The sequence below is a fragment of the Equus przewalskii genome, chromosome 1 (assembly GCF_037783145.1).
Source record: "Equus przewalskii isolate Varuska chromosome 1, EquPr2, whole genome shotgun sequence".
In the NCBI taxonomy this organism is placed as follows: Eukaryota; Metazoa; Chordata; class Mammalia; order Perissodactyla; family Equidae; genus Equus; species Equus przewalskii.
Window position 1 is genome coordinate 40,598,945 of NC_091831.1, and position 14,180 is coordinate 40,613,124.

The 14,180-nt window shown below is 32.8% G+C and overlaps 1 protein-coding gene across 2 annotated transcripts in view; it reads right to left on the reverse strand.

The window, feature by feature from the left end:
- Positions 1-293: 293 nt before the first annotated feature.
- The window catches only part of PTEN (phosphatase and tensin homolog), an 84,930-nt gene continuing 71,043 nt past the window's right edge, over positions 294-14,180 (reverse strand). For both annotated transcript variants that reach the window (XM_008536064.2, XM_008536065.2), the window contains 4 exons: positions 12,326-12,467; positions 7,355-7,521; positions 4,630-4,854; positions 294-1,582 (listed from right to left, as the gene is read on the reverse strand). In XM_008536064.2, the coding sequence (XP_008534286.1) occupies positions 1,397-1,582; positions 4,630-4,854; positions 7,355-7,521; positions 12,326-12,467 (720 nt within the window). In that variant the 3' untranslated portion in view covers positions 294-1,396. The remainder of the gene's footprint in view (positions 1,583-4,629; positions 4,855-7,354; positions 7,522-12,325; positions 12,468-14,180) is intronic.

The following is a 14,180-nucleotide window of genomic DNA, read 5'->3' on the forward strand; positions in this document are numbered from 1 at the left end:
ATTTCTATTGAAAAAGTAAATGCCTTATTATTTGTGCAGTGTTGAAAATTTACTGCAACTCTAATTTCCTTTTTAACACAAATAATGTCCTTTTAAATATAAACATTATATGTATTCAGTATTCAAGTAAAATTCCCTAACAGTTAATGACATTTAAAAAATGTGCAAAACTGCAAAACTCATTGTAATAGAATGTGTAAGGTCAAAAGGGTGGAACGGCTGACAGCTATTGGATTGCATAAGTGCATCATAAATCTTTAAAGAAAAAAAACTGCTTACTGTAGAATCTCAAATTGAAATTTCCTGTGCAGCATTACAAAATATTTTATATTTATTGAGAAAAAAGAAGCTTGCAGGCAGCACATGAAGCATCCACAGCAGGTATATGATTGAAAACTAATAAGTGTAAGTTGTTGACTGATGTAGGTACTAATAGCATCTGACTTTTAGCACTGGCCTTGATTACACAGGAGATGGAGCAGTCATTACAATTGAGAAAACATATTTAATAAATCATTGTCAATTTGTATAATGTTTCAAGCCCATTCTTTGTTGATAGCCTCCACATTTATATGGTTAAGTCATTGTTGCTGTGTTTCCTATCTATGACCACATTATTTTTATATCCCTTCATTTGTGGATTCTTAAGATGTTGTGGAAGGTTCATTCCTGTACCCCAATACAGATTCACTCCCTCTAGCTGCCTTTTCTAGCACCAATATGCTTAAAAAAAATAAAATGCACAAACAACAAGCAGTGACAGCGGCCAATTCCTCAAACGTCCAGATTAATAACTGTAGCATGCTAAAGAAAGGTGCATGTAAATAGCTGGAGATGGTATATGGTCCAGAGTCCAGCATAAAATATATTCCTTTCTGAGCATTCTCTCCATTCCCCTAACCCGAATACATGCATTAGAATGTAGCAAAATCTCTTAGAAACTCCTCTTAGCCAACTGCAAACTTATCTGTTGCCACAAGTGCAAAGGGGTAGGATGTGAACCTGTATATCGCAAAGCTCTTTAGCCACTTCAGTTGGTGACAGAATACAAAATGAAAAATTCCTACGTATACACATCAGTCTGTCTCCACTTTTTATAAAACTGGAATAAAATGGGAAAGTGCCATCTTTATTTATCCTAATTGAATTTTAAATGTCCTTTTGACACAAAAAGATATATACATAACACAGCTACACAACCTTTTTTCAACTGGACAACAAGTGTCAAAACCCTGTGGATGTATAGGGTAAAACAAGATTGGTCAGGAAAAGAGAATTGTTCCTATAACTGGTAATCTGACACAATGTCCTATTGCCATTAAAAAAAAAGGTCCATTTTCAGTTTATTCAAGTTTGTTTTCATGGAGTTTTATCCCTCTTGATAAAAAAAAAAAATTCAGACTTTTGTAATTTGTGTATGCTGATCTTCATCAAAAGGTTCATTCTCTGGATCAGAGTCAGTGGTGTCAGAATATCTATAATGATCAGGTTCATTGTCACTAACATCTGGTGTTACAGAAGTTGAACTGCTAGCCTCTGGATTTGATGGCTCCTCTACTGTTTTTGTGAAGTACAGCTTCACCTAGAGAAAGAAGAGAAAGTTTAAATGGAAAATCCATAAATCTGATTAGCAGATTCATTTTTAAGTACTATGACAAACACAATCTTTTAAAGGCAGATCCCTTTTAAATGACCACCTTCTTAAGATTTCCTACATTTTCTTTCTTATTATATACTGAAAAGATAAACTGAGATGTTAATATACTATTTTATTTATTTATTTATTTATTTATTTATTTATTGCTGAGGAAGATTCACCCTGAGCTAACATCCGCATGGCTACTCAGAGACAAGTGGCGTAGGTCCATACCCAGGAACTAAATCCAGACTGCTGAACTTAACCACTAGGCCACTGGGGTTGGCCCTATACTATTTTTTTAATAAGCATAAACTGCAAGCATTAACTAAATATTTCTATAAAAGAAATGCACTGAGATTGAAGTTCATCAATAGTTCACATAATATATTTTCAATCACAAAATTCAATTTACAAATAGTTGAGTTCCAAAAGAACGTTTCACTTACTACTTGTCTAAAACACAATGTGTTCTCTGATACAAACAATACCAAAAAAATACTATACTACACAAAATACTGATCAACAATGATGTTAGGATCCCATTAGCCCTAAAAACTTCACCTAACAGGAGGAAGGAGAAGAAAGTTATCATACAGTGGTGTAAATAGTGGACCAAGAGCCTTTACAGGCATAGCTGAAACAACTGTCAAAACAACTCTGCAAGGCAGGTATTTCTATTATAAAGAGGAAGAAGCTAAAGCCCAGAAAGGTTAGGAAACTTGCCAAAGGCCACATATATCTAGTAGGCGGTAGATGTGGGACTTAGATCTGAGTTCAAATCCCTTACTCATTCTATCCTATCTAGAGTTCCTCCCCCATTAACCAAGAGTCATGATGAGCTCTTCTCCTTCTCTTACATCCAACATCCAGCCATCAGTACATCCTTCTACTTCTATTATCAAAATACCATATATGCCTAATCTGACAGCTTCTCATTACCCCTCACTGCCTCACTCTAGTCCAAGCAACCACCACCTCTCATCTGAACTAAACCACCGCAACAGCCTCTTAACCAATCTCTCAGCTTTGCATACTTGCCCCCTCTCCCTACTTTCCTCTCCAGTCTATATTTTAAAGGAGTGGACAGAGTGAACTTTCAAAGACAAAATTCAGATTACATCTTTCTCGCACTGAAAACACTCTAGTATTAGTCTTCACACTTAGACTGGTGTGCTTTAGTTAAAATGATTTCTTATGTATTGCTCCTTAAATATACCAAGCCCATTTCTATCTCATGGCTTTTGCATCTTTTCATGAATATTTGTATAGCTCCCTCACTTCATTTAGGTCTTTTATTACATGTCACCTGCTTGGAGAGGCCTTCTCTAATCATCCAGCTAAAAAACACACTAAGATCGTTCTCTATCCTAACTCTGTTTATTTTGTCATAGCACTTACCATTATATAATATTTATTGATAATTGAAATAGTTTTTATTTGTAATCACAAATATAAAACCTCTTGTAACACTAAAATAGAAAACAATAAAACTAGAGGAAGCCACACTTTAAACTAATGATTGAGGAAAATGCAGATTTGGAGAAAAGAAAGTGAATGGAAAACTGTGGGTTCTAAAAGGCATTTCAAAACACTTAAAAAGAGAGGCCAGGCCAGTGGCGTAACAGTTAAGCTAGCACACTCCACTTGGCAGCCCAGGGTTCACGGGTTTGGATGCCGAGTGCTGACCTATGCACTACTCATGAAGCCATGCTGAGACGATGTCCCACGTACAAAATTGAGGAAGACTGGCTTAGATGTTAGCTCAGTGACAATCTCCCTCAAGCAAAATGAGGAAGATTGGTAAGAGATGTTAGCTCAGGGCCAAGCTTCCTCATCAAAAAAATAAGTAAATAAACACTTAAAAGAAATAAGATCTAAAGGCACTTAATACTGGATCTATTTTCACTTAAAATATGTAGCACGCCCTTTATTTTTATTATTACTAGCAATATTTTTATGAGCTATGGTTAGGTTGTTACATGATATAAAAATGAAATGAAGCAAAAAGTAAGAAAATCTAAAAAGAGAATGGAGGAGGGCAGGTTAAAGGAAAGGGGGGAATCAAGTAGAATAAGAAAAAGGAAAGGGTAAAAAACAGCAAACCACCATTTGGGAATGTTTACATGTCAGATTTTTTAATGCAGAGAATTCTTATTTATAATTAGAAACAGAAATAGACACACACACACTATAGGTAAAAGTAAAATAAATCATACAATTTCAGAATACAAAGGAAGTAGACAGAGTTTTAAAAAGGGAATAGCAGGGGAGGATGATCAGAGAAGGCCTTTCAGAGCAAACGAGATTGAAGCTAAGGCTAAAATTTGAGAAAGACAGTCATGTGAAGGGCAGAGGAAAGGCTGAGGGTAGAGAGGTACAGGGAAAAGGAAAAGAATTGGAAAGACTGGAGAAGAGTTCAGCATTCTGAAGAAATGAAGAGAGACCAGTATGGGTGGATCGTAGGGAGGTGGGAGAGAATGTGGCTAGAGTTGATGTAAGAGGTAGGCCTGTGCTAAATTATGCAGGTCCTTGTAGATCATATCGAAAAACCACAAGGTCTTTAAAAAGTGTAAGCAAGAGTGACACAATCAAGTCTATTTTTAAGATCACTCCAAGGGGTTGAGAATAAATTGGATGGGGATAAGAGTGGAAGCAGTAAGAATATTCCCTAAGACTCATTCCCAAATAACTGAGTTCCCTTACACTCCCCCCATGCCTACTTCATTTCTCACTTACTTAACTCCCCTCCCCAACCTCTGCCCCAGATTTCACCAAACACTAACCAAGAACAGGGTAAGGAAAACACAGTTTTTGGACTCTGTGTGCATCCTGGATTTTGTTAGGTAACTGATAGATAAATATTCCTTCTAAATAATACTTAATTTAATTCAAAAATTAGTCAAGCAAATCCTTCACCAGCTATAAACCTAGAATAAAACAAAGACACACACAGAGCCACACACCAACTCCTCAAAATGTTTTTAACTGACCTTAAAATTTGGAGAAAAGTATCGGTTGGCCTTGTCTTTATTTGCTTTGTCGAGATCATTTTTTGTTAAAGTGAGTACTAGATATTCTTTGTCATTATCTGCACGCTCTATACTGCAAATACTATCAATTTCTTGATCACATAGACTTCCATTTTCTACTTTTTCTGAGGTTTCCTCTGGTCCTGGTATAAAGAATGTATTTACCCAAAAGTGAAACATTTTGTCCTAAAAAAAAAAAGATTTTAAATTTAAATATATATATATATATATCCATCACCTATATTCAACATTTGCCCCAAGAAGTCAACAAAATAAGCCATAAGTTATTTGATATTTTGAATAAAGGTAAACACAAAGACTAATACTTGGCAATCTGTAGGTTACCTGCTGCATCAAATTCACAAATGATTTTTCTTTTATTCAAATTTTAGACCAAAAATGTAATTCTACAAGTTCTAAGATAACTTACTTTTGTCTTAAAACTTTAAGTAAAGTATCTCCTTTCTAGTCTAATATTAGCTTTAAAAAATGTTTTGAGTTTATATGTATGTACATATAAAAAAATTCAGAAATGGATTTAATTTTCTCTACATTTCAACAAGCTATCTATTACAAAACTTACTTCAACAAAAGTTCTTAAAATATCAGTATAACTTCCCCATAAAGTAAGGCAGACACATTTTACTTATGGCAATACAAACATTAAGTAACTCCAGTTTCTTACATGACAATGTATGTTTCAAAATTTTCATAATAAAATATGGTAGGCAGGTAAGTACTTCTGACTTTTTTATATGTTATAAAATGTCTATTTGTAAAAAAGAATCACTACTTACTAATAATATGAGATCTTGTTAATCAAAAACCTTCACTTCAAACCTTTCTTGATCAACATAGAAAATGATCTCTCTCTTCTCTTAATTACTAGAATATGACCTGTATGGGTCATTTGACAATTAATGACGTACAGCCTTATGACATCTTAACTGGTGCCTTAAACTGCCATTTAAATCTTTTAATTGTAATTTATCTTCAAGTTTTTTTTCACCCACGGAGATGGTAAGACCCTTAAGTATCTTATGTTTTAAATGTCTTTGTATCTTTTAATAGTACCTAGCAAAGCAATCTTATATGTAACTCTTTTTAAAAATACTTGTTAATTTCAATTATTTTGGCCAAGTCATTGAGTTAGGAACTACATATATATTTCACTTAGAGTCAGAAAAAAATAAGCTATAATATTTAAATTTCCAAAACTGTCGATGCCATATATGTGCTGATTATACTAAAACTGTTTTTGCTTAAATCACGGCAAATATTTCTAACAGGCAGGAAAAATCACATGAAATGAAAATATATGTAAAGTAATCCAAGATAAACGTATTATAAACATTTAATCTAATCTTCAATTTTACATGTGTTAATGTAATACATAAATGATAACTGAAACAAGAACTAGCACATTCCTAAAGGTAGAGAGGACTAGTGATGTACATGCCTATTTTTAAAAGCAAAGTATAAAATTTTATGTGTACCAGTCTTACAATGAACAGAAGAAAAAAATTATTTATCTTAATTTTAAAACATTCGCTAACACTTCTTAGGTTACTGAAAAATAATTTTTCAAAGTTATGGAGATATATTTAACTTTTATTTGTACAGAAGAGGTAGGAAATAGGTTTCTGGTGAAAATGTAAGTTTAACATTTTGTGATTTTCCAGCTACTTGGATTCTGGATAAAGGAAATTATATTTCTTCTGGTAAGTCAAAGTAGGGTTTAAAAATTTTGTAGTAAATGAAACTTCCTCTTATTTTCTTTCAAAAATGAAAAAAAGCTAAACATCAGGAAAATAATCAATCCTATTACTGAGAATGCCTACAGATTGGCAATACACTATTTAGTATGTTTAACGAGGCAGTAACAATATACAAAAGCCAGTGTTTTTGTTCACTACTATCTAAAAGTTTTGCACCTTAGGCTCACCTTAAATGTTCACACTTAATATTTTAAACCAAGATAGTTTGTTTTAAAATGAACTCTTGCATTCTCTAAATATAGCTCAGTAAGAGGCAAACCTCACTAACTTTCTAAACCTGCATATTTAAATAATACCAAATTTTTTCATTCTTTATTACTTCCTCTCCATACCTATTTCTCTCTTAGCTAAAAATTGAAATACTCAGTAAATTTGAGGAAGCTAAATATAAAATGACTCAGTCTCAAGAAACATAAACCAAAATAGGGGATAAGTGGTTTGTGTAATTACACAACACCACGGAACAGATCTTATTTATACATACAGACCAAATTTTTTCCAACTCTTGGTCCCATGCTAACTTCTTCTCAGTTAATTAATCATCCTTCCTAAGAGGATTATAACTGATTTAATGGAGTATGTATGCAATCTTTAATAGTTTCACAAAATTTCTTTGTATAACCCAAGGTAAGGAAAATTCATCTCAAATTATAATGCCATGTGGCCTTTTCTTCCTAATAGGATTATTTACCATTATAAGGGCTCTCAATGCCATAATAAGCAAAGCATGTGCAGATCTAATAGAAAATCAATTATAATTCACTAGCTGTCAATCATAAAATAAAATATATCTTTTAATCTCTCCTTACAGAATTATTTCTGCCAAATGCTTTAAGCAAAAGATCTGAAGTTACTATTAAAGGTATGGCTATTTTGGATATTTTTCCCAATAAAAGTAAAGTGCAAACCTTTTTTAGCATCTTGTTCTGTTTGTGGAAGAACTCTACTTTGATGTCACCACACACAGGCAACGGCTGAGGGAACTCAAAGTACATGAACTTGTCTTCCCGTCGTGTGGGTCCTGAATTGGAGGAATATATCTTCACCTTTAGCTGGCAGACCACAAACTGAGGATCTGCAGGTTAAATACATAGTAGTATCATTTCACAGGAAATGCCTTTAACTGCCAAACTGTCAAAAACTATTGTAATGATTAATATTAGCAATATACAAAAAATAGTAATTCACCGTCTGTAACCTTGATCTAAAACAAATCAATGGAAATAAATCAGGTAAAAAATATAATTAGTACAAGATTTCCCTAGTTTGAACCTTCAACATAAGGTTCTCTATTTCATAATTAGTAAGTCCCAAGATTAGACTTCTAGAACCACAGTAACATCAAACTTTAACATTGAAATGATGTTAAAAATCTAATATAAATTACTTTAAGCAAACTAAAATAATTTTCTGGCACATTTATGAACTTGACAAAAGGCACCTTTTTACTGCAGTATTTTAAAATTTCTATCATGTAACAAAAACTACAAAATACAAATCATTACATGTTCACAAAAAGAAAGAGAACATAATCTATAAAAGTTATAATAAATTCCATAAACACAAGCTCCAATATTTATAAAAATATTAGCCATCATTCATTTTACCTATAGCTCACATTTTATTTTTTAAAGGTATATAAAGCCATCATCATGAAAAGCAAGAAGAAAGAAATCTGAAATGTCTGCAAAGAAATGCAACAGACATCAAGTACAAATTGCAGCGCAAGCCCCCTCCCCTCCAAAACACACCCCATTTTCAGTAACAGGCGTTTTGGCTTTGGCCCATGTCTGTTTTAAAGTAACTGGTAAAATACGACCTCTCAAAATGTATCACGCTTATATATTAGCAATTCAACTAAAAGATAGTAAAGTATGGAAAGGGAAGGATTATATATTTTATTCTTTAAATCTACTCATAAATACATTTATACCTAATGACATTAACAATAGAAATTAAAGACATTAATATTAAAATCCTAGGACTTTAAAAACTTTAAGTTACCTAAATAATTTGACAAAGTGTAATTCATTCGTAGTACACTGAACTAAAAAACTCAAGAGTTCATTAAAAAAGAACGTGATTAACCTTAAGAGGTAAGAAGCAGGTCTTGAAGGAAACATGCCAAGACAATCAAGAAGTTGAAATATAAGCTTGCATAAAGTGCATGATATTTATATATATATTAGATAGACAGACAGGTAGATATAGACATACAGACATAAAAATTCTCAGCACCAAAAGGCATCAGCCTTGAAGATGGGGGAAAAAATTATATTCTTTATCATATTCTTTATCAATGTGACCAACAACTGATAACAAGGCAAAAAGCTTATCCAAGCTAAATGAATTTTCCAGTTTAATATACACTTACTGGCTCATCTGTGTAATATCTAAAGCAATATCAGTAATCATATAATAAACTGGAGGTTTGATAAAAGCATGTGTGGTTATTCAAATACGGATTTGTGAGCCATTTATCATGAGAAAAAGGCACTCCAAAAAAGAGAAACATTACACTAACAATCTCTCAATAATTTTCACTTCCTTGACTAAAGATTCAAAGTACAATGGGCCATTTTACAAGACTTTATGTGATACTGAAAATTTCACTAGGAAGTCTAGTTTGAAGAAGCAAACAAGTTATGATTTCAAAGCTGTGATAATCAACCAGGATGAAAACGTTTTGTAATCTTATTAATTCAAATTCCACTAATTCAGAATCTAATAATTCTGATTTTAGGACTTTAAAAATCAAATTAACTATATAACCCAGATTTCAACTAACCTACATCTAAAATGTGTATCTTCAAGAACTTTACAACTGTATAAACAATTCATAAACTAATTACAAATCAGTGTTACTTAGAATTTCCCCAAGAAACTACACTAAAAAGTTTTAATAAAAAAGATTTCCTAAATCACTAAAGAAAATAATTTTCTTTACCATATGAATTTCACATTTTAGATATATAAGATGCAATTTATCAGAAGTCCAACATTAGTATGATTTTGTTGACTTCTAAGGCACAATTCTGACACATATCCTTTGATATGACTGACTGTGTTCTAAAGAAATGACAAGATCAATACCTAGTAAACAAAAACCAGAGTTAAATTTTCCTGCATACTGATGTATTAAGAGAAAATCACACTGATCATCTTTTATTAACATTTTTTAATCCTTTTAGATATATAAAATACAGTAACTTTTCCTTTATTTAGAAATACTAAGAAAATAATCAAGTAAGAAAAAGTTTGATAACCCCTGAGAACTCTAGAAGATACTTTATTTTCACCACAAGTTTTGTTTCCCTCACTAATTCCTCTTCTTCCTCTTAAACCCAAACTGTTGCAATTCCCCTTGTCTCAGTCCTCACCCTGTTTCCCTCTGAGCCTTCCCATGCTCTAGCCCCACATCATAGTTAGATGAAAGGCTTAACTACTACGTCTCACTTCTCTCACCTAGGATTCAAAATCATACTTTCAAATACCCACTATCTTCATGTAAACAGCTCACCTTCACCTGATTTGAAATATGTTTAAAAGCAAAATATCAACATTCATGTCTCCAAGTCTCAGATTCACTTTTCTTTCTTCCCATTTTTGTGAATTATTCACCTGACCAGGATCAAAATTTTGACAAAAACTTCAGATATAAATGGCAAAAGAAAAATTAATCAAATGCTATTTGACTGGCCTAACAAAGCACATCTGGCACAAAGCAAGCCACATGACTGGCTTCCTTTCCACCATCTTTTTCCTCTTTCAGTCACTACTTTCTAGACAACTGTACTTAAAAATGCAGCTTAAGCCTCTAGTATTATCACTGACACTGTAGTATTTATCAAATCAAGTCCAATATCCCCATTCAGGGTCCTCGAACAGTCAGGAACACATTCCATTCCTTTTCCATTCTCTGTCTCTACATTTCTTGTCCAGCTCATTTCCTCCTACTGTGCTTCAATCAAGCTATTTCCTATTGCCTATATGAAAACCTCCTTCAGTTTTAATGCCAATCTAAACTGTACGCTTTCTCCAACGTTCAATCAAGAGATGGACTTCCTTCACAAAACTTATTCAACAACCCCCTAAAATTTTTTCTTTTTCTGAATATGCCATTTATAATTTATACATACAAGCTCCAATTTAATTATATATTACTTATTATACAGCTTCATTACATAGCATTAAATTACAGTGCATAAACAGAGAACTGGAAAATTAGTAAAGATTAAAAAGATTTTAATAGTCAGTAACTTTAGCAGTCTAAATGTAATACTGAGAGACCAAAAAAAACCCCAGTGTTTAAACGAAGGTAGGCAGAAAGAGCCAATAGGAGATTTTTGCTAGAGAGGCCAATGTGAAAAAAATTATACTAGATTAAGATTATTGAACTGAATGTTCTCTCTCCTTTATTATCTCTCTAATACTTTATATCTTTCTTTTGGCTCTTTCACTGATACCTAGCCAATAGGAAGAGCATGAGTTTTTCTACGCTTGTATAAATCTATTAAGTTCCTATGTCAACCATCTCTGACAGCCCAGTGCTTGCACTCAGCAGTTTTATAATTGTACTGAGATGACAAGCGCATCAATGAAGTCTCTTAGAAGCCCTTAACATGCTGTATTAAAATCTGTGGTCTGAGATAATGTTGCCTTGCTCTAAAAACACAGGAAAGATCTGATGAGGGTGATCACATCTATCTGACAAAGATAAATAATATCAAGAAATTAATTTCCTAACTATAAATTAATTTAGGAATCCAAATTTTTTAATTATATAAATATCTTCAAGAAGCAAAAATCAAAGCTAATAACTAAAATCACTAACAAATTGCAAAATAACACTGAAATATTATTACAGGTATTAAAAGAAATAATGTAGCGGTATGTTAACTGGAAACTGTGAAACTGCACTCTAAGTAAATAAAATATATTTCTCAAAACATGAAAACTTGAGTGATCACTTTCAAGGCAGAAACTAATATAAAACTCTGTTACAGAAAAAAGCAGCAACAGTTTGGTTTTTCACAGAGCTGGATAAAACTTCCCTCCATGCATTCTCCCTTGACTAACTGCTTTCGGTCTAGGTATTAATTGAGGTTCCTATCAGTCTAGCTAAGAACCTTTGGCCAAGAATAGGAGAGAATCAGAACAGGATCAGCATAACTGAGGTAGGTGTAGAGAGGTGAGGGTAAGAAAGATAAATTAGAGGCAGACATCAATGACAATCTCTATTTAGTATTTATCTAGGAAGTTTCAGATTTCAAAATATCTTCATCTTATGGATGAGCAAACACAAAGATAGGTAGATGATGCGCCTAGGGTTACACAGTACATTAATGACAGATCTAGGAATGGTACTCGGATCTAAATCCAGGATTTCTCTAATATTCCACACATTTTGACTCAACCCTCTTCACTTAATATACTTCAGCCTTTTGCCATGTCTTATCATTTTTTCCTTTCATGTCCTTGTCACTATTACTATCAACATCTAGTGTTCCTAAGATATGAGGGAATTGGTTCCTGCTCTAACACCAGAAAACTGATGAATCCCACTGCTACCCTCATGCTGGATCTCTGATGGGGCAAGTTTTTTAGTCATCTGGTCAGAATTTAGGCTGTACTTACAGCACAGACTATTTCTTTCAAAAATATAATTTGGCTTCAAAGACATCAAAATCCATCGCTCTTGTCTTCCTTAGCTCAATGTGAACAACTAAGTTCATTAATTAGTTTGGACACTTCAGAAATATACACTCTTGCATAAATTTTAAGTGTGGTAAATTTCTCTCTAAATTTTCATATAAACTTCTAGATATGTTAAGAAAAGTGTTCCAATACATGGAAGGATGAGAATTCAGAGCACTTACTGCAAGTTCCGCCACTGAACATTGGAATAGTTTCAAACATCATCTTGTGAAACAACAGTGCCACTGGTCTATAATCCAGATGATTCTTTAACAGGTAGCTATAATAATACACATAGCGCCTCTGACTGGGAATAGTTACTCCCTGGTGGACAGAAAAAAAAGAAAAGCCAAATTCAAAAGAAAAATTCCATTAGAGTTATTTTACTAAATTGTTATGGTAACTGGGTTGTACCCAGTGAAGAACATAAATGCATTAGAAATTTGACCTTAAATGATTAATATTTAAATCCAGCTCAATAATAGAGTAAATCGGAGCAACACCAAAACAAAGGAAAATATCAGAATAACTCTTCTCCCTTAAAATACAATTATTATAACACCCCCATTTATTCAGTGGTCACAACAATGCTCTGACCCATGACCCCAATAAGCAAAGGCCACTGCATATCCAAAATAACTGTCAAAGCCCTCTGCACTACAGCTGTGCTCTTTACATGTAGGGTTTCCCACATTTATGGACTTTCATTAAACACACAATTCCTCACAAAACTGGTTACCTATTTTCCAAGCAAAAGCATATCAGATCAGCAAACTAGATAAAAGCATACTGCCTTTAAGAGGCAAAAATAGAGCAGCAAAAAGTGATGCTGGCCTTAGAGCCCAACAAAAACAGGAGTATGTGGCTGACATAAATGTATGCAACAGTCCAATAACAGAGGTACTTGAGATGTCCCTGAACTACGTACAATTCTTTAAGAAACCATGGAAATATAAAATGTTTTAGAAAGCTTAAGTATTACAAATGCTAAAATAGATTTAATTCATGTGGTATTTAAAAGGGACAGTTGACTAATCCAAAGGAAAAAAATCTAATGTGTGCAACAATGCATTCACTAATGATGCTGAATAAATGAGGTATAAGGGCACTTATCTATGGTTTCTTTGCCTATTACACAATGTGACTTCAGAAAAATTCAAGCATTTAACTCAGAAATACAAGGCAAATAATCACATTAAGAAGTCTGACAGTTAAAAGTGATTTTCAGAAAACTTAAACAAAAGTACCTCAAGAGAAAAAAGAATTTGCAGTATTTCTCTTTATCATTGGAATCTAAATCTCCAAATGTGTTAAAAACTCTGGACACAAATACTTTTCTCCCCTCTAATGAAAAGTATAAAGTACACTTATGTGAGTTTAAAGACAGGTATGTTGAAGGGCAGGTATGGAGGTATTCACTGTAGTATTCTCAGTATTTTTTTTAAAGGTAAGCATGATTTTATTACAGACAATAAATAAAATGTCAAAAAATGGATAAAAGCCATTTCAAATCAGGAAAAATGATTTAAGATTTTGGCTACAGTACAAAAACGATACAATCAGAAGACTTGGATTTGAATGCTGACAGTCAAAATGCAAACCCTGATTTGTTTCCTTAGGAAAAGGAAGACAATAAAATATACCCTACGATCTTCACAGAATTCTCATGAAGATTAAACAGTAAATGCAGTTACATAAAAGCATACTAAAACTACAAAATGCTACACAAATGCTAATTAAATATAGAAATTCTATCTATATTTAAGGTATAGTTTTGGAATTGCCATAATTTTAGTTCTATGTATTTTCTTAAAGAAATAGTAGTAAAGTAGTATTACTTTGAAGAGCTGCTACAAAAACTAATGTTAAAAATTATCACTAAATTTAAAAAGTGTTTAAACTTAAAATGGTTTATTATACCACATCTTTTAATGCCACTTCAGCAAACAACTTACTATTCATATTTATCAAGATAAAATTCACAATTGCAAACCAGGTTCATGGAAATAGAAAGAAGATGGATGAATGGCAAGGAAT